General features: G+C 40.8%; 3 protein-coding genes and 1 long non-coding RNA gene across 4 annotated transcripts; 1 reads left to right on the top strand and 3 right to left on the bottom strand.

Annotated features, from left to right (window-relative positions):
• Nucleotides 1–1,400: 1,400 nt before the first annotated feature.
• On the bottom strand, nucleotides 1,401–5,728 carry LOC143320448 (UDP-glucuronosyltransferase 2C1-like). The gene is made up of 6 exons (XM_076730103.1): nucleotides 5,014–5,728; nucleotides 4,646–4,794; nucleotides 4,430–4,561; nucleotides 3,364–3,451; nucleotides 2,045–2,264; nucleotides 1,401–1,686 (listed from the first exon to the last, which is right to left on the bottom strand). Exons 1-6 carry the CDS (start codon nucleotides 5,726–5,728, stop codon nucleotides 1,401–1,403), a joined length of 1,590 nt encoding a protein of 529 aa, XP_076586218.1.
• LOC143320450 (uncharacterized) lies at nucleotides 1,468–15,425 on the top strand. Its single transcript, XR_013077158.1, has 3 exons — nucleotides 1,468–1,545; nucleotides 8,578–8,682; nucleotides 15,344–15,425. It is a non-coding gene; the product is annotated as an uncharacterized LOC143320450 (long non-coding RNA).
• On the bottom strand, nucleotides 8,538–12,724 carry LOC143320446 (UDP-glucuronosyltransferase 2A1-like). The gene is made up of 6 exons (XM_076730101.1): nucleotides 12,010–12,724; nucleotides 11,643–11,791; nucleotides 11,427–11,558; nucleotides 10,334–10,421; nucleotides 9,177–9,396; nucleotides 8,538–8,823 (listed from the first exon to the last, which is right to left on the bottom strand). The coding sequence occupies exons 1-6, from the start codon at nucleotides 12,722–12,724 to the stop codon at nucleotides 8,538–8,540; spliced, it is 1,590 nt and encodes a 529-aa protein (XP_076586216.1).
• On the bottom strand, nucleotides 15,304–18,844 carry LOC143320447 (UDP-glucuronosyltransferase 2C1-like). Its single transcript, XM_076730102.1, has 6 exons — nucleotides 18,130–18,844; nucleotides 17,764–17,912; nucleotides 17,548–17,679; nucleotides 16,544–16,631; nucleotides 15,948–16,167; nucleotides 15,304–15,589 (listed from the first exon to the last, which is right to left on the bottom strand). Exons 1-6 carry the CDS (start codon nucleotides 18,842–18,844, stop codon nucleotides 15,304–15,306), a joined length of 1,590 nt encoding a protein of 529 aa, XP_076586217.1.
• Nucleotides 18,845–19,845: the final 1,001 nt, after the last annotated feature.

Here is a 19,845-nt window from a genome sequence, read left to right as displayed (position 1 = left end):
GGAGACCTTATTGAGCTTCATTAGTGCTGACACCATTGTGATTGGACACAGCCTGGAAATGGACCTCTGTGCCCTGAAGGTGACTTAGCTTTCTCCAGTGTTATTCTTTCACAGCATATATTCGTTGCAATCCTGACTAACCTGTGAGTTTAAACCAGGCTGGGATTTTCAAATCCAAGCTGTGAACCTGTTTGCATAGAGGAAGAGGTTTGTAACAAAGCCAGTCACATTCAAGATGGCCGCCACAAATTCCCTGCAAAGAACCTTTTTTCAGGAGTGTCCTTGTGCTTAGTTGATGTTTTAACTCGCTGTTCTTTTGGATGCCATGTTTTCTATTTGGATTCATCTAGCAACAGTTCCATTTCCCATATGACTGATAAGTGAGGAGGTGAGTTTTTCATTGTATGTATTGTTATTAATAACTGAATGGAGCAGGTATTAACAATAATGTAAATGCCTTATGAGATAGAACAAACTCTGAACTAACAAGACATTCAGTTACTTGAGTCATGGAGGGTTGACCTGCTTTTCTCAGCTATTGTAGGGGTTCACAAGTTGGACTTTTAATGCAACATATGAGTAAGATGTAAAAATGGCAATACTTTGTAATATCTCAAGGGAGGAAGTCTCATAAATGAGGAAATGTCAGACATATAACTGCATTGAACAAAAGGAAGTGTGGTCACATGTTTTCTATAATGGACATGAGGAGTTAACAATGGTCAGCTGGCATTATATGAACCAATTTGGCAGCAGTGTTTGTGGAGACTCACCTACCTTATGGGGACAAAATGCAGGTCCCCTTAATCTAAATCATTAAATTTTAGGGTGAAGGCTGAGGATAGGGTTATGGGTTAGATTAGGTACGGGGTTAGGAATAGGCAAATAGTGGTTATGGTTAGGGTTAGGTTAAGGCTCCAGGAAATGAATGTAAGTCTGTGTAATGTCCCCACAAGTGATAAAAACACAACGTGTGTGTGTGTGTGTGTTTTTTTTTTCCACCCACAAAATTGAACTAGCCAATGAACATTCAGCTTTTAATGTAAACTTGGCCTAAGGTACAGTTATGCAAATTAGCACACCTGTCAGCAATTTAAGTAATTATAAATAATACATCAAGGAGCAAATAGAATGTCCACATGTATTGCAAGTTTTTGGTAACAAACAAAAACTAACACAACTTTTTCCTTTTTTATCATGCAGATGATCACTTCACAATGAGTTTGACAACAATATTGGAGATGGTAAACTGAAGTGTTTTACCATAATTAGTTTCAAAGTGTTTCAGAGACAATCACACAGTCCCATCCAGGGCATTGTAGTTACTTTACATCCTTCAGCCCAACAGAGTTGTTTGTTTCTTCGCCTGTCAGCTCTTCATCAGCTACATTTCCATTCAGTTACTCAGCCTTTCTCTTTGTCTTTCCCTTTCTGCCGCAGCACCTGCGGAAGCAGAATTTGCAGGCCTTGATGAAGAGGAGTATGAGGGACAGAATGATGGCGAGGAGGAGGACCAGGACATCCAGGCTGTGATACTGGTACCAGGTGAGCTCATGAGCCTGGACCCTCAGGTGCTTGGCTCCTTTGTTTCTCATGGTGTACTCAATCCAGAATACTGCCTCATCCAGAGGGCTGAGTGGTCTGTCATGGTGGATACTGGACAGCAACATGGCATTCTCCTTGTACCTACGAATGTGGACATGCAAGGTTGAAATGTGGATGAATGCATTGTATATTTTCAATTTTCATACTCTTTCTTTCTTTTGGTATGGACAAGAGGGGGTGAAGAGTTGATTTTTTTTAGTTTCAATCCACAATATGAAGGTGATGTCAGCCTGTGGTTTTGTAATGTCATTGTGCCCTTGAAACTCTGTGGTGGTAATTGAATTCTGCCATACAGCATTAGAGCATGACTCCCTTATGGCATGTGGTCACTCTGTTTTTTTTTATTAGCTTTGAACTGTCCAAAGAGGCAAAAATGAAAAGGAAAGGAAAACTTCTTTTAATACCCCAAAACAAACCAAGTGCAGGTTAGAGATCTTACGATTTGTTGTTGATGACAGCATTGATTGCATCTCTAAGGTCCTCAGTCATCATGAAGTTAAAGTTCACGATAATGGCAGCTCCCTTAGCCTTCATATGGTTCAGGTTGTCTGGCTGGTCACCGAACATGGGGATGCCCACCATGGGAACACCGTGGTAGATGGCCTCATAAATCCCATTTGTGCCACCATGGGTGATGAAAGCTCTGGTCTTGGGGTGACCTGATAGGGCACCAAAAATCAAGAAACATACATGACTTTCTCCAATCAAGACATGTTGTTAAAGCACATTATTTGACCTTTGTGTGACATGACCAGTATCATGACACTGACCGAGTATCATAGACACAAGCCCCCATTGCAGGGTCCTCGACTACATTTGTCCAAGGACAAGACTTTTTCTAAGCAGATACTATGGTGGTCGGACTTTCAAATAACAAAAAAAAATGTTTAGGTTTAATTAGCCTATTACTGTTCAATGTTTTCACTTCAATTCATGTTATTTTGTGAGCCTATATCAGTGTGACCAGACGGCTGTGCAACGGTAATTTCTGGACAGTCTTGCATGTCTTGCAGAATAATCCAACAATGGGTGAGAGTGGGACAGCATCTTACGTAATGCAAAATTAGTGACAAATCTCAGGCGTGCGCTAAGGTGATTGATCATGAAGGGGTGCAGGCTGAACAGGTGAGCAGATGAGAGAGACAATGGCAGCAGGTAAGGAGCTGGCAGACTGACGCACATTGTAAAATGTAAAGTAAATGAAGGAAATGCTCCTGGTGCACTTTAGACAACAAACAAACAAACAAAAAACAGATCACTTTTTTTTTAACTTTTTTTTTTTTTTTAAGTTGGTTGGCAGTGGCATTCCAAAGTTCCAGTTTGAGTGACATCTAATGTTCCAAGCACTGCATCATTTCCTTTCGTATAAAACATCTTGGTAAGTAGAATTTTTTTTTGTATATTAACTGCAACAGCAGTGTAAAGATGAAATCATATGTAATGTAAATGATTACTATGTAATATGGCATTGGGAAAGAGCTGTAGTGTGCATAGTTAACTAACTCATGTACTGTACTTGGTACAGTTTTGAGGTACTTGTGGTTGAGTATTTCCATTTTATGCTGTGTTCTCTCTCGTATGTCCCCTTTTCTATTGGCAAACTAAGTAATAAACTGTTTAGGGTTTTGTGCTGTCAAGCTGAAAAATAATAATAACAATAATAATAATTTATAAACTTTGTGGTGGACACCCTGTTTCATTGAAAAGTAAATGTCCTGAGGATTGTTCAGTTTTAGGCTTTATTGGCGTTTTCCTTACCCAGTAGGTCATTCTGAGGGATCCAGTTGTATATTCTGGTGTTGGCACCCAGAGTCTTTGGTTTTTCTCCACTGTATCTCCACAGCACCTATAAACAATCGGAAAAACACTTTTCCACTGAAAGAGTGCAAATTTTGTGTCATAATAAACGATATAAATTTAATGCTGAATGATGGAAAAAAGGAGTTGTGTTTTCTAACAACATTTCAGTACTGTGTTTTGGAAAATGGTCGATTTTTGGTGACTAACTTGTGGTTTTCGGTGAAGATACAAAATCTATCCAGTGTAATTGGTTAGCATCACCTATTTTTGAAAATCTCATCTCCGCCTTTCCCATCAAATCTTCTTAAATGATATAGCTTTTTTTTTAATGTTTTTGATGGTTTCTCCATGTCTTACATCCTGTCCCAATGTCCTGATTCATCCAGAAAAAAATGCCAAATCACTCTAACTTCATTACATGAACTTTATTCCACTCATGTGTTATTGTTGACCTCCTACCTTATCGTAATCTGATTAGTTTCCAACCTGTACGGAGCAGTTTGTTTCATTGAATGCCAGCATGGTATGAAAGTCAATCTGAGGCTTGAACCTTGCCTCAGATAGGAATCCATCCCAGTTCACTTATTGATGCCTTTGTTCTTGTTATTTACAAATCCATCAGCTGATGGTGCAGTTTAAAGGAGTGAATGTTTTAAATGAATTTGTCCCATGTAAAACATTTGAGAGTCACCATTAACATTGCATTCACAACATATAAGACTGGAACATAAAACCTAAAAAGCCTCCTTGAATGTATTTACAAGAAGAGTTTTTAAAATAGTCCTTGGATTTATGCTGCAGGTCCTTCCTGCCTGCGGCTTTCAGACTAGTGTGGGGCCAGCAGTTCCTTCGGCATGGCCAAGGCTGCTGTAACACCACAAATTTCCCCACTGTGGGATTAATTAAACATCATCTTATCTTGCAACTCCTTTGTCATGTGACAACAGTGTCCTACTGTGCAATTAAAACTGTGGTTTTTGAATTCAAGTTCATTCAAGTTGGCACATAGAGATCGTCCTCTGACCTTTTGTGGGATCTGAGCGAGGGCCGAGGCTATGATGTTTCCTTTCTCCGTGGTGATGTTCTTGATCATTGATCCCAGAGTGAAGACCACAATTCCTGCATCCCCAGAACTCTGCACAAAGTCCTCCATGTCCTGCAAGAAGAGTAACTATCTCAATACAAACCAATCAGCAATTAATTTTGTGTAATTGGCCCGTGATGGCACAGACAGCCCTACCTTTGGTAAAGGTTTAGCAGGTCTGCAGTGGATCCCACCAACATATTTGAAGTTTGGGAGGACAGGATGAGGAAAGTCGAAATCCCAGAAGCTTCGCATCAACCAGATATCTGCTTTACCCATAATCTCACAGGCATTGATGGGTGTTCCTGTCACAAGTAATGGATAACAGCCACCCATTGCAAAGTATCCAAAATACTTAAGATGAGATAGGTAATTTTCACATTTTATTTACTCTAAATATGAGATTGTTGTCAACAGTGATTCAATATAAAGTTACTGTAATTAGTCCAAAGTGACTAAAGTGATTAAATTATTACTTGTGGTCCATGAATGTTTTGTTACACACAGTGCTTCTTGTTACTCACCTGTGACTTCAGTGTAATATTTATCTAATTCTTTCCAATAAACGCTTTCTGTCACAAGATCGTTAAGTGCATAGAGGAGTAAGTTCCACACTCTCTCTGAGAAGTCCATCTTATCAGTCAGTTTGCTCATAGCACCAGGGACAAAGGATGGTGGAGCAGGTAGCTGACCACAATGTCTCTCCCAGTTATTCCCAATGGAAAAGCGCAGGGAGAAGACCAGGGGGATGCCCAAAATATCTGCTGTTAAGTCACTGCCAGGGTAGATGGGGTCAGCCAGGAGAAGGTCATATTTTCCATCCTTCAGCCTCTTCATGATGGCTTCTGATTTCAGCACGCCATCCAAACACTTCAGTGAATTCTGCAGGTTGACCTTAATCAGTTTGATGAATTTCATGTAAATCTGTAAGTAGCTCATATGATCCATCTCGTACATGGAGAAGTGAAGGATCTCGTCAAATATCTCCTGTATAGCCTCCATTGAGACAGAGACATTGAAGGGTTCATAGTGAAAGTTGGAAGGCTCACTGATGTTCATGAACAATGATGCGCTCGGGACCAGAACCGTCACCTGGTGTCCCCTGTTGACCAGCTTCTCCAGCACAGGCTTCAGGTTAATCCAGTGGCTGCCTTCAGTGTACCACACCAAAATGTTGCCTCCGTTTGCACTCCATGTCACACAAAGTACCAGCAGGATGCAAGCAGGGAGCTGCTTCATGGTGTGTCTTTGTGAAAGGTAAAGCCTGCTGTGTCCTTATCCTTTTTAAAGACACTCCTAGAAAAACATTAACTACACAAAGTTGCCCTCTGGCTTGAATTTTCTCTTTGTACTGCATGGCAGATTAGATAAGGTACCCAGCCCAAGCAAGTTTGTTGACGTAAAAGGTGGTGGCTGTGAGGTTGGCAATCAGTATTACTTTAATAGAAGAGGGATCGTGAACCTGTGTCAGAAATCCACAACCAAAATAAAATGAGAGTTCAAATCCCCAGATTCTGCTTGTTAGCTGTGCAGAGATGGAATAAAATGATCCAAAAGCATAATAATCTCAGATAAACTGGCTTTTCACAGTCTTGGTTATCTGAGGAAGTTGTGTGTACATGTGGATGTCTGTACAGGAATTTTAAGGAAAAATGTTGTCAGAGAAAAGCTGATGGAGAGCAACTAGTATATCTTGTCCAGCACCCAGAGAAACATGTCTTTTTGCTGGCAATAAGAATGGCAACACAGGTGAAAATATCAGAACAACACAAAATCATCATGTCCAGCTCCACTCTCCCTCAAAACACAATTTGATGCTATTCTCATATTATATCACTAGAGGGCACACTAGTGGTTTCCTTTCTCTGTTGATTGATCTTGGGCGTCATACTCTCTGAGCCAATGTACCAAACTTATCCATAAAGAGGAGTGTAATTACCACTATGTCAAAGGTGTGAAGAATAGAGGTGAATATACCACAGTTTTAATGTTTTAAAAACATCCTAAATGTTTCAAAGTGTTTTTTGTGCAGCTTCGATCATATACGTTTTTAAACTGTTGACATTGCCAGCAGGAGTGGAGATCCACCACAGCTGCCATGAAGAGTCATGGGAACACCTGGATGTCAGGCGTTAATGGCAGGAATTGACAGAATGAGAAATTATTTTGTAACTGTATTCTCTTGTAAGACCACCTCAGTTGTCCACTACAACACCCACATTGCTGCTGACGTCACACCAATCGCCTGTTGATCTCAAACTCCATTTTACAGTCACTTATGAACAAGACCACATGAGCCTTGAACCCCTTCACATGGGGCAGCAAGTCACTGCTAACATGAAGGCGGCAATCCACTGATTTCTAGCAGAGAACCGTGGCCTGAGACTGGTAAGTGTTGACTCTCATCCTAACAGTGTCACACTCGCTTGCGTCAGTGCATGCTCAAGGTCACGGTCTGATGAAGGCAACACGGCCACCTCAGTTGTAACGAACAGAGAAGCTAATCTGAATGGGGTGTGTGTGTGTGCAAACATTTTAGACAGGTGTGAAAAAATGCTATACACTAAGAATATTTTCAAGAATATAAATAATAATTGTTTATTTTTATCAATCTACAAAATGCAAAGTGAGCGAACAAAAGAGAAATCTAAATCAAATTAATATTTGGTTTTACTACCCTTTGCCTTCAAGCTAACATCAGTTCTGAAAGGTACACTTGCAAAAAAGCCAAGGATTTTGTAGGCTGACAGTCTTCGGTTTATAGGTGTATGATCAACCAATTATACCAAACAGGTGCTAATGATCATCAGTTTCACATGTAGGTTGAAACACAATCATTAATTGAAACAGAAACAGCTGTGTAGAAGCTTAAAACTAGGTGAGGAACAGCCAAACTGCTAGCAAGGTGAGGTTGTGGAAGACAGGTCATACACCATGGCAAGACTGCGCACAGCAACAAGACACAAGACACTGGAGAGTGGTACAATACTGAGTGTCTGCAGGCAACAGAGAAGCATGGTGGAGGTTCCTTGCAAGTTTGGTGCTGCATTTCTGCAAATGGAGTTGGAGTTTTGATTAGGATTAATGGTGTCCTCAATTCTGAGAAATACAGGCACATATTTATCCATCATGCAATACCGTCAGGGAGGCCTATTATTGGCCACAAATTTATTCTGCAGCAGGACAATGGCCTGAAACATACAGCCAATGTCATTGAGAATTATCTTCAGTGTAAAGTAGAACAAGAAGTGCTGTGATATGATGGTATGGCCCCCACAGAGCCCTGATCTCAACATCATCAAGTCTGTCTGGGATTACATGGCGAGACAGAAGGATTTGAGGAAGCCTACATCCACAGAAGATCTGTGGTTTGTTCTCCAAGGTGGAACAACATACCAGCCAACTTCCCTTAAAAACTGTGTGCAAGTAAACCTAGAAGAATTAATGCTGTATTGAAGGCAACGGGTGGTCACACCAAATATTTGATTTCATTCACTGCATTTTGTCAAATGATGAAAATAAACTATTAACATTTATATTTTATTTTATAAACATTATAAACATTTCTGAAAGCAATTCTGGTTTACAGCATTTTTTTCACACCTGCACAGTACTGTATATATACTGTATTATATACTGTATACATAATGTGTCAAATCATGTCCTGAAGATTATACACACATCTCTGCGAACAGGCACATTCCCTGATGTGCTGAAAAGAGCTAAGCTGACTGAACCTGAGTTTACAGTGACAAAACAAGATGAAATAAATAATACAACAAAATCATTGCTCCTCTTAACCATGCAGATGACTGGTCCAACAAAACATTTCACAACAGTACTGAACACTGTAAACTGATTTTTTTGAACTTCTTACAGTTTTTTTTTTTTTTTTTTTTTTACCTCAAGTTGTTTCAAAGTAGTGACAATGACTTGTCACAAGCCACACAGTACAATCCAGTGAATTGTGGTTACATTACATCCTTCAGAACAACAGAGGTGCTTGTTTCTTCGCCATTAGCTCTTCACCAGCTACATTTCCATTCAGTTACTCAGCCTTTCTCTTTGTCTTTCCCTTTCTGCCGCAGCACCTGCGGAAGCAGAATTTGCAGGCCTTGATGAAGAGGAGTATGAGGAACAGAATGATGGCGAGGAGGAGGACCAGGACATCCAGGCTGTGATACTGGTACCAGGTGAGCTCATGGGCCTGGACCCTCAGGTGCTTGGCTCCTTTGTTTCTCATGGTGTACTCAATCCAGAATACCGCCTCATCCAGAGGGCTGACTGGTCTGTCATGGTGGATACTGGACAGCCACATGGCATTCTCCTTGTACCTACGAATGTGGAAATGCAGGGTTGAAAATGTGGATGAATGCATTGTATATTTTCAATTTTCATACCCTTTCTTTCTTTTGGTATGGACAAGAAGGGGGAAATGGCTGATTTTTTTTAGTTTCAATCAACAATATGAAGGTGATGCCAGCTTGTGGTTTTGTAATCTCGTTGTGACCTTGAAACTCTGTGGTGGTAATCGAATTCTGTCATACAGCATTAGAGCATGGCTCCCTTATGGCATGTGGTCAATCTGAATTATGATTAACCTTCAACTGTCCAAAGAGGCAACAAAAGGAAGGGAAAACTTCTTTTAATACCCCAAAACAAACCAAATGCAGGTTAGAGATCTTACGATTTGTTGTTGATGACAGCATTGATTGCATCTCTAAGGTCCTCAGTCTTCACGGAGTTAAAGTCCACGATAATGGCAGCTCCCTTAGCCTTCATATGGATCATGTTGTCTGGCTGCTCAAAGGACATGGGGATGCCCACCATGGGAACACCGTGGTAGATGGCCTCATAAATCCCATTTGTGCCACCATGAGTGATGAAAGCTCTGGTCTTGGGGTGACCTGATAGGGCACCAAAAATCAAGAAACATACATGACTTTCTCCAGTCAAGATAGGTTGTAGTTTCTCATATAATAACACTGACTGAGAATCATAGACACAAGCCCTACACCTAACCCTAACCCACAGGCAGTCAGTGCTCAGCAGAAAACCTACATTTCAACTACCGATGAATGAATCCTAACCTAAACAAAAAACTCTTCTGGATCCCAGGGAGAAAATAAAAATACTCTGTTTGAGGGTCAATATAACAGTTGGCCAATGAAACTAAACCCGAGTGAGGCCTCTTGTGTGTAACAGACAAACTTAGTGACTCTCTGACAGATCCCGTAGTCTGGCCAGTGTGCTGCTTTTGGCTCCAGGGAATGGCCAGCCTGGGAGCCGAGCGGTTTGATGGTGGATCCACAGAGTAGAGAGGATGGAGTGGAGAATAATTTGATTCTGTAATGATAAACCAAGACCTGCTCCCCAGAGGGGAAATTCACAAGCTACTGAGCAGTATAAAGTAATTGAAATTATCCCTACCTTTATGTGATTTATATATGAATGCATCAATTCTGCATAATGAATGTTTTCACTGTTGGCACTTCTGTACTTTTGCATTTTTTAAATACAGGACTTGTACTTGTAAGGGATTATTTCTACACTGTGGTATTTCTATGTTTACATAGGTAAAAGGTCTGAGTATTTTTCTAACCACTGCTGTGTCTTCTCTTGTATGTCCCCTTTTGTATTGGCAAATAAAATAATAAACTGTTCAGGGTTTTGTGCTGTCAAACCATGTAATAATAATAATAACGACAACAACAACAACAACAACAACAAAAATAATAATAATAATAAAACTACGTGGTTGACACCCTGTTTCATTTAAAATTAAATGTCCTGAGGATTACTGTCTCAAAGGTCTGTTCAGTCGCTTTACTGACTTTTCCTTACCCAGTAGGTCATTCTGAGGGATCCAGTTGTATATTCTGGTATTGGCACCCAGAGTCTTTGGTTTTTCTCCACTGTATCGCCACAGCACCTATAAACAATTGTAAAAACGCTTTCAGACAAACAGAGTGCTAATTTTGTGTCATAATATACTGCTCAATACTACATTTGTTAATAAATGTGATTAAGAAAAGTAGTTGTGTTTTGTAACAACATTTCAGTACTGTTTTTTGGAAAATGGTCGATCTGTGGTGACTAACTTGTGGTTTTAGGTGAACATACAAAATTTATCCAGTGTGATTTGTCAGCATCACTTATTTTTGAAAATCTCATCTCCACCTTTCCCACCAAATCTTCTTAAATGATACAGATTCTTTTTTTTTTTATGCTTTTGATGGTTTCTCCATGTCGTATATCCTGTCGCAATATCCTGATGTATCCAGAAAAAAATGCCAAATCATTTTAACTTTTTTCCATGAACTTTATTCCACTCATGTGTAACTGTGTAATGTGTAACTGTTCTCCTACCTTATCATAACCTGATTAATTTCCAACTCTGCACTGATCATTTGGTTTCATTGAATGCCAGCATAGTATGAAAATCAGTCTGAGGCTTGGACTTTGCCTGATATGGGAATCCATCCAAGTTCACTTTTTGCTGCCTTTGTTTTGGTTATTTACAAATTAATCAGCTGATGGTGCACTTTAAAGGAGTGAATGCTATAAATGACTTTGTCCCATGTAAACAATTTGACAGTCACCATTAACATTGCATTCACAACATACAATACTGGAACATAAAACCTAAAGAGCTTCCTTGAATGTATTTACAAGAAGAGTTTTTGCAATAGTCCTTGGATTTATACCACAGGTCCTTCCTGCCTGCGGCTTTCAGACTAATGTGGGGCCAGCAGTTCTGTCGGCATGGTCATGGCTGCTGTAACACCAAAAATATCCCCACTGTGGGAATAATTAAGGATCATCTTATCTTGCAACTCCTTTGTCATGTGACAACAGTGTCCTACTGTGCAATTAAGACTTTGGTTTGGGGTCAGTGGGGATAATTCAAGTTGGCACATAGAGATCGTCCTCTGACCTTTTGTGGGATCTGAGCGAGGGCCGAGGCTATCATGTTTCCTTTCTCCGTGGTGATGTTCTTGATCATTGATCCCAGAGTGAAGACCACAATTCCTGCATCCCCAGAACTCTGCACAAAGTCCTCCATGTCCTGCAAGAAGAGTAACTATCTCAATACAAACCAACCAGCAATTAATTTTGTGTAATTGGCCTGTGATAGCACAGACAGCCCTACCTTTGGTAAAGGTTTAGCAGGTCTGCAGTGGATCCCACCAACAAATTTGAAGTTTGGGAGGAAAGGATGAGGGAAGTCAAAATCCCAGTAGGTTCGCATCAACCAGATATCTGCTTTACCCATCATCTCACAGGCACTGGTGGGTGTTCCTGTCACAAGTCATGGATAACAGCCACCCATTGCAAAGTATCCCAAATACTTAAGATGAGATAGCTAATTTTCACATTTTATTTACTCTAAATATGAGATTGTTGTCAACAGTGATTTAATATTAAGTCACTGTAATCAGTCCAAAGTGATTAAATTATCATTGGACCTTTTGTGGTCCATAAATGTTTTGTTACACACAGTGCTTCTTGTTACTCACCTTTGACTTCAGAGTAATATTTGTCTAATTCTTTCCAACAAACGGTATCTGACATAAGATCGTTATGTAAATTGAAGAGGAAGTTCCACACTCTCTCTGAGAAGTCCATCTTATCAGTCAGTTTGCTCATAGTACCAGGGACAAAGGATGGTGGAGCAGGTAGCTGACCACAATGTCTCTCCCAGCTGTTCCCGAGGGAAAAGCGCAGGGAGAAGACCAGGGGGATGCCCAAGATATCTGCTGTTAAGTCACTGCCTGGGAAGACGGGGTCAGCCAGGAGAAGATCGTATTTTCCACCCTTCAGCCTCTTCATGGTGGTTTCTGATTTCAGCACGCCATCCAAATACTTCAAAGAATACTGCACGTTGACCTTCGCCATTTCGATGAATTTCATGTAAATCTGCAAGTAGCTTGAGTGATCCATCTCGTACATGGAGAAATGAAGGTACTCTTCCAAGATCTCCTCCATAGCCTCCATTGAGACGGAGACATTGAAGGGTTCAAAGTGAAAGCTGGAATGCTCACTGGTGTTCATGAATAGTGATGCGCTCGGGACCAGAACTGTCACCTGGTGTCCTCTGTTAACCAGCGTCTCCAGCACAGGCTTCAGGTTAATCCAGTGGCTGCCATCAGTGTACCACACCAAAATGTTGCCTCCGTTTGCGCTGCATGTCACACAAAGTACCAACAGGATGCAAGCAGGGAGCTGCTTCATGGTGTGTCTTTGTGAGGGGGAAAGCCTGCCGTGGCCTTATCCTTGTTAATAGACACTTCTAGAAAAACATTAACTCCACAAAGTTGACCTCTGGCTTGAATTTTCTCTTTATACTGCATTGCAGATTAGATAAGGTACCCAGCCCAAGCAAGTTTTTTTGAGGTAAAAGGTCATGGCTGTGAAGTTGGCAATCAGTATTGCTTTAAAAACCAAGAGGGATCTCGAACCTGTAATAGAAATCCACAACCAAAGTAAAAGAATGGTGTATCTTGTCCAGATCCCAGAGAAACATGACTTTTTGCTTGCAAAAAGAAGAATGGCAACACAGGTGAAAATGTCAACACAGCAAAAATCATCATGTCCAGCTCCACTCAGACTCCCTGAAAACACAATTTGATGCTATTCTCATATTATATCACTAGAGGGCACACTGATGGTGTCCTTTCTCTGTTGATTGGTCTTGGACGTCATACTCTGTGAGCCAATGTACCAAACTTATCCATAAAGAGGAGTGTAATTACTGCTATGACAAAGGTGTGAAGAATAGAGGTGAATATACCACAGTTTTAATGTTTTAAAAACATCCTAAATGTTTCAAAGTGTTTTTTGTGCAGCTTCAATCATATACATTTTTAAACTGTTGACATTGCCAGGAGAAGTGGAGATCCACCACAGTTGCCATGAGGAGTCATGGGAGCACCTGGATGTCAGGCGTTAATGGCAGGAATTGACAGAATGAGAAATTATTTTGTAACTGTATTCTCTTGTAAGACCACCTCAGTTGTCCACTACGACACCCACATTGCTGCTGACCTCACACCAATCGCCTGTTGATCTCAAACTCCATTTTACAGTCACTTATGAACAAGACCCTGTGAGCCTTGAACCCCTTCACATGGGGCAGCAAGTCACTGCCAACATGAATGCGGCAATCCACTGATTTCTAGCAGAGAACCGTGGCCTGAGACTGGTAAGTGTTGACTCTCATCCTAACAGTGTCACACTCGCTTGCCTCAGTGCATGCTCAAGGTCACAGTCTGATGAAGGTAACATGGCCACATCAGTTGTAACGAACAGAGAAGCTAATCTGAATGGGGTGTGTGTGTGTGACCAGGTATTTATCACGTTGTGGGGACAAAAATCTGTTTACACAGTGAAGAGAAATCTAAATCAAATGAATATTTGGTGTTACTACCCTTTGCCTTCAAGCCAACATCAATTCTTATAGGTACACTTGCTCAAAGCCAAGGATTTTGTAGGCTTACAGTCTTAGGTTTATAGGTATATGATCAACCAATTATACCAAACAGGTGCTAATAATCATCAGTTTCACATGTAGGTTGAAACACAATCATTAATTGAAACAGAAACAGCTGTGTAGGAGGCTTAAAACTAGGTGAGGAACAGCCAAACTGCTAGCAAGGCGAGGTTGTGGAAGACAGGTCATACACCATGGCAAGACTGAGCACAGCAACAAGACACAAGACACTGGAGAGCGGTACAATACTGAGTGTCTGCAGGCAACAGAGAAGCATGGTGGAGGTTCCTTGCAAGTTTGGTGCTGCATTTCTGCAAATGGAGTTGGAGTTTTGATTAGGATTAATGGTGTCCTCAATGCTGAGAAATACAGGCACGTATTTATCCATCATGCAATACCGTCAGGGAGGCCTATTATTGGCCACAAATTTATTCTGCAGCAGGACAATGGCGTGAAACATACAGGCAATGTCATTGAGAATTATCTTCAGCGTAAAGTAGAACAAGAAGTGCTGTGATATGATGGTATGGCCCCCACAGAGCCCTGATCTCAACATCATCAAGTCTGTCTGGGATTACATGGCGAGACAGAAGGATTTGAGGAAGCCTACATCCACAGAAGATCTGTGGTTAGTTCTCCAAGGTGTTTGGAACAACATACCAGCCAACTTCCCTTAAAAACTGTGTGCAAGTGTACCTAGAAGAAATGATGCTGTATTGAAGGCAATGGGTGGTCACACCAAATATTTGATTTCATTCACTGCATTTTGTCAAATGATGAAAATAAACTATTAACATATATATTTTATTTTATAAACATTATAAACATTTCTGAAAGCAATTCTGGTTTACAGCATTTTTTTCACACCTGCCTAAAACTGTTGCACAGTACTGTATATATACTGTATTATATACTGTATACATAATGTGTCAAATCATGTCCTGAAGATTATACACACATCTCTGCACACAGGCACATTCCCTGATGCGCTGAAAAGAGCTAAGCTGACTGAACCTGAGTTTACAGTGACAAAACAGATGAAACAAATAATACAACAAAATCATTGCTCCTCTTAACCATGCAGATGACTGGTCCAACGAAACATTTCACAACAGTACTGAACACTGTAAACTGATTTTTTTGAACTTCTTACAGGTTTTTTTTTTTTTTTTTTACCTTAAGTTATTTCAAAGTGGTGACAATAACTCATCCCAAGCCACACAGTCCAATCCAGGGCATTGTGGTTACATTACATCCTTCAGAACAACAGAGGTGCTTGTTTCTTCTCCATTAGCTCTTCACCAGCTACATTTCCATTCAGTTACTCAGCCTTTCTCTTTGTCTTTCCCTTTCTGCCGCAGCACCTGCGGAAGCAGAATTTGCAGGCCTTGATGAAGAGGAGTATGAGGAACAGAATGATGGCGAGGAGGAGGACCAGGACATCCAGGCTGTGATACTGGTACCAGGTGAGTTCATGGGCCTGGACCCTCAGGTGCTTGGCTCCTTTGTTTCTCATGGTGTACTCAATCCAGAATACCGCCTCATCCAGAGGGCTGACTGGTCTGTCATGGTGGATACTGGACAGCCACATGGCATTCTCCTTGTACCTATGAATGTGGAAATGCAGGGTTGAAAATGTGGATGAATGCATTGAATATTTTCAATTTTCATACCCTTTCTTTCTTTTGGTATGGATAAGAAGGGGGAAATGGTTGATTTTTTTTTTTTTGTTTCAATCCACAATATGAGGGGAATGTCAGCCTGTGGTTTTGTAATGTCATTGTGACCTTGAAACTGTGTGGTGGTAACCTAACTCTGTCATACTGCATTAGAGCATGGCTCCCTTATGGCATGTGGTCAATCTGTTTTATTATTATTAACTTTGAACTGTTCAAAGAGGCAACAAAAGCAAAGGAAAACTGCTTTTAATATCTCAAACAAACCAAATGCAGCTGGAGATCTTACGATTTGTTGTTGATGACAGCATTGATTGCATCTCTAAGGTCCTCAGTCTTCATGGAGTTAAAGTCCACGATAATGGCAGCTCCCTTAGCCTTCATATGGATCATGTTGTCTGGCTGCTCAAAGGACATGGGGATGCCCACCATGGGCACACCGTGGTAGATGGCCTCATAAATCCCATTTGTGCCACCATGGGTGATGAAAGCTCTGGTCTTGGGGTGACCTGATAGGGCACCAAAAATCATCAAACAGACATTACATTCTCCAGTCAAGACAGGTTGTAATTTCTAGCATAATAACACTGACTGAGAATCATAGACACAAGCCCTTCCCCTAACCCTAACCCACAGGCAGTCAGTGCTCAGCAGAAAACCTACATTTCAACTACCAATGAATGAATCCTAACCTAAACAAAAAACTCCTCTTCTGGATCCCAGGGAGAAAATAAAAGTACTCTGTTTGAGGGTCAATATAACAACAACAACAACAACAATAATAATAAAACTACGTGGTTGACACCCTGTTTTATTTAAAAGTAAATGTCCTGAGGATTACTGTCTCAAAGGTCTGTTTGTTCGCTTTATTGACGTTTTCCTTACCCAGTAGGTCATTCTGAGGGATCCAGTTGTACATTCTGGTATTGGCACCTAGAGTCTTTGGTTTTTCTCCACTGTATCTCCACAGCACCTATAAACAATTGCAAAAACACTTTCAGACAAACAGAGTGCTAATTTTCTGTTATACTGCTTAGTAGTACATTTGACAATAAATGTGATTAAGACAAGTAGTTGTGTTTTGTAACAACATTTCAGTACTGTTTTTGGAAAATGGTCGATCTGTGGTGACTAACTTTAGGTAACTTTAGGTTTTAGGTGAACATACAAAATTTATCCAGTGTGACTTGCTAGCATCACTTATTTTTGAAAATCTCATCTCCACCTTTCCCACCAAATCTTCTTAAATGATATAGATTCTTTTTTTTACACTTTTGATGGTTTCTCCATGTCTTATATCCTGTCCCAATATCCTGATTTATCCAGAAAAAATGCCAAATCATTGTAACTTTTTTCCATGAACTTTATTCCACTCGTGTAACTGTTGACCTCCTGCCTTATCATAACCTGATTAATTTCCAACCTGCACTGATCATTTGGTTTCATTGAATGCCAGCATGGTATGGTTATTTACAAATTAATCAGCTGATGGTGCACTTTAAAGGAGTGAATGCTATAAATGACTTTGTCCCATGTAAACAATTTGACAGTCACCATTAACATTGCATTCACAACATACAATACTGGAACATAAAACCTAAAGAGCTTCCTTGAATGTATTTACAAGAAGAGTTTTTGCAATAGTCCTTGAATTTATACCACAGGTCCTTCCTGCCTGCGGCTTTCAGACTAGTGTGTGGCCAGCAGTTCTATCGGCATGGTCATGGCTGCTGTAACACCACAAATTTCCCCACTGTGGGATTAATTAAACATCATCTTATCTTGCAACTCCTTTGTCATGTGACAACAGTGTCCCACTATGCAATTAAGACTTTGGTTTGGGGTCATTCATGTTAATTCAAGTTGGCACATAAAGATTGTCCTCTGACCTTTTGTGGGATCTGAGCGAGGGCCGAGGCTATGATGTTTCCTTTCTCCATGGTCATGTTCTTGATCATTGATCCCAGACTGAAGACCACAATTCCTGCATCCCCAGAACTCTGCACAAAGTCCTCCATGTCCTGCAAGAAGAGTAACTATTTCAATACAAACCAACCAGCAATTAATTTTGTGTAATTGGCCTGTGATAGCACAGACAGCCCTACCTTTGGTAAAGGTTTAGCAGGTCTGCAGTGGATCCCACCAACATATTTGAAGTTTGGGAGGAAAGGATGAGGAAAGTTGAAATCCCAGTAGGTTCGCATCAACCAGATATCTGCTTTACCCATCATCTCACAGGCACTGGTGGGTGTTCCTGTCACAAGTCATGGATAACAGCCACCCATTGCAAAGTATCCCAAATACTTAAGATGAGATAGGTAATTTTCACATTTTGTTTACTCTACGTATGACATTGTTTTCAAAAGTGATTAAATATAAAGTTACTGTAATCAGTCCAAAGTGATTAAATTATCATTGGACTTTTGTGGTCCATAAATGTTTTGTTACACACAGTGCTTCTTGTTACTCACCTTTGACTTCAGAGTAATATTTATCTAATTCTTTCCAGTGAATGATATCGGAGACAAGATCGTTAAGTGCATTGAAGAGGAAGTTCCACACTCTCTCTGAGAAGTCCATCTTATCAGTCAGTTTGCTCATAGCACCAGGGACAAAGGATGGTGGAGCAGGTAGCTGACCACAAAGTCTCTCCCAGCTGTTCCCGAGGGAAAAGCGCAGGGAGAAGACCAGGGGGATGCCCAAGATATCTGCTGTTAAGTCACTGCCAGGGTAGATGGGGTCAGCCAGGAGAAGGTCGTATTTTCCATCCTTCAGCCTCTTCATGATGGTTTCTGATTTCAGCACGCCATCCAAACACTTCAAAGAATACTGCACGTTGTCCTTCGCCATTTCGATGAATCTCATGTAAATCTGCAAGTAGCTCATATGATCGATCTCGTACATGGAGAAATGAAGGTACTCTTCCAAGATCTTCTCTGTAGCCTCTATTGAGACAGAGACATTGAAGGGTTCATAGTGAAAGCTGGAAAGCTGACTGGTGTTCATGGATAGTGATGCGCTCGGGACCAGAACCGTCACCTGGTGTCCCCTGTTAACCAGCGTCTCCAGCACAGGCTTCAGGTTAATCCAGTGGCTGCCTTCAGTGTACCACACCAAGATGTTGCCTCCATTTGCGCTGCATGTCACACAAAGCACCAGCAGGATGCAAGCAGGGAGCTGCTTCATAGTTCCTCTTTGTGAGGGGTAAAGCCTGCTGTGGCCTCATCCTTTTTAATAGACACTCCTAGAAAATCATTAACTCCACAAAGTTGACCTCTGGCTTGAATTTTCTCTTTATACTGCATTGCACATTAGATAAGGTACCCAGCTGAAGCAAGTTTTTTGAGGTAAAAGGTCATGGCTGTGAAGTTGGCAATCAGTATTACTTTAATAACCAAGAGGGATCTCTAACCTGTTTCAGAAATTCACAACCAAAGTAAAAAGAACACTGTATCTCTTCCAGCACCCAGAGAAACATGACTTTTTGCTTGTAAAAAGAAGAATGGCAACACAGGTTGTTACAACCCAGCTCACTAGGGGGTAGGGAAGTAACAAAAAGAATCAACCGATGGAAGGGGTTGTAAAGTAATTATTTATTTAAATCAAAGTGCTCCAAACTGTTTTAATACAAAAAGGCCAAGACAACGAAAAGAGCAGTTTGGGTGCTTTTCAAATTAACGAAATAATCAAAACCAAAAGAGAACACTCCAAAACTGAGAGCTTGAGTAAAGCTAACTAAAGGCGAACTCTTCAAAAGGAAGAGCTTAAATAATGCTTAACCAAAAGAGAACTCTTCAAAAGGAAGAGCTTACCTAAACCACACTCAAAACAAAATGGAAATAAAACCCTCCTAAATGAGGCCTACAGTTTCTGATGAAAAAGAACAAGAACCAAAATACAAAACGAAATAGCACCCCTAATCCTGGTGTAACTAACAAAGATATGCCTATGTGAAAGTGTGAATCAGTCCCCGTCTAAGCCTAGCTCAGTTCGAGTCTGGCAGCCAAACAATACCAAAAATCAACTCTGACAACTCTGTCACAACAAATGAGGGGTCTCTCCTGTGCCGAGGACTGGTCTCAAAAGATTCCAGCCACAGACTGCCAGGCTGGGATGACTCTTGTAGCCGGCAGGTAATGGCAGCTTGCAGGCGATTGGGCAGCAGTTGGTGAGGAGGAGGAGTCCAG

The sequence above is a fragment of the Chaetodon auriga genome, chromosome 5 (assembly GCF_051107435.1).
Source record: "Chaetodon auriga isolate fChaAug3 chromosome 5, fChaAug3.hap1, whole genome shotgun sequence".
Taxonomy (NCBI): Eukaryota; Metazoa; Chordata; class Actinopteri; order Chaetodontiformes; family Chaetodontidae; genus Chaetodon; species Chaetodon auriga.
Note: the sequence above shows the minus strand (reverse complement) of the source record. Positions and strands in the feature narration are given on the sequence as shown.

Bases quoted from the DNA above. Each gene is read 5' to 3' on its own strand.
- LOC143320448 (XM_076730103.1), bottom strand. From the start codon at position 5,728: ATGAAGCAGCTCCCTGCTTGCATCCTGCTGGTACTTTGTGTGACATGG. The intron at 4,795-5,013 runs GTGAGTAACAAG...TACTTGTGACAG, and splicing joins ATATTACACTGAAGTCACAG to GAACACCCATCAATGCCTGT. The intron at 2,265-3,363 runs GTAAGGAAAACG...GTGCCCTATCAG, and splicing joins CCCTCAGAATGACCTACTGG to GTCACCCCAAGACCAGAGCT.
- LOC143320446 (XM_076730101.1), bottom strand. From the start codon at position 12,724: ATGAAGCAGCTCCCTGCTTGCATCCTGTTGGTACTTTGTGTGACATGC. The intron at 11,792-12,009 runs GTGAGTAACAAG...GACTTGTGACAG, and splicing joins ATATTACTCTGAAGTCAAAG to GAACACCCACCAGTGCCTGT. The intron at 11,559-11,642 runs GTAGGGCTGTCT...CTCTTCTTGCAG, and splicing joins CTGCTAAACCTTTACCAAAG to GACATGGAGGACTTTGTGCA.
- LOC143320447 (XM_076730102.1), bottom strand. From the start codon at position 18,844: ATGAAGCAGCTCCCTGCTTGCATCCTGCTGGTGCTTTGTGTGACATGC. The intron at 16,632-17,547 runs GTCAGAGGACAA...AATTGTTTATAG, and splicing joins TCGCTCAGATCCCACAAAAG to GTGCTGTGGAGATACAGTGG. The intron at 15,590-15,947 runs GTAAGATCTCCA...CCACATTCATAG, and splicing joins GCTGTCATCAACAACAAATC to GTACAAGGAGAATGCCATGT.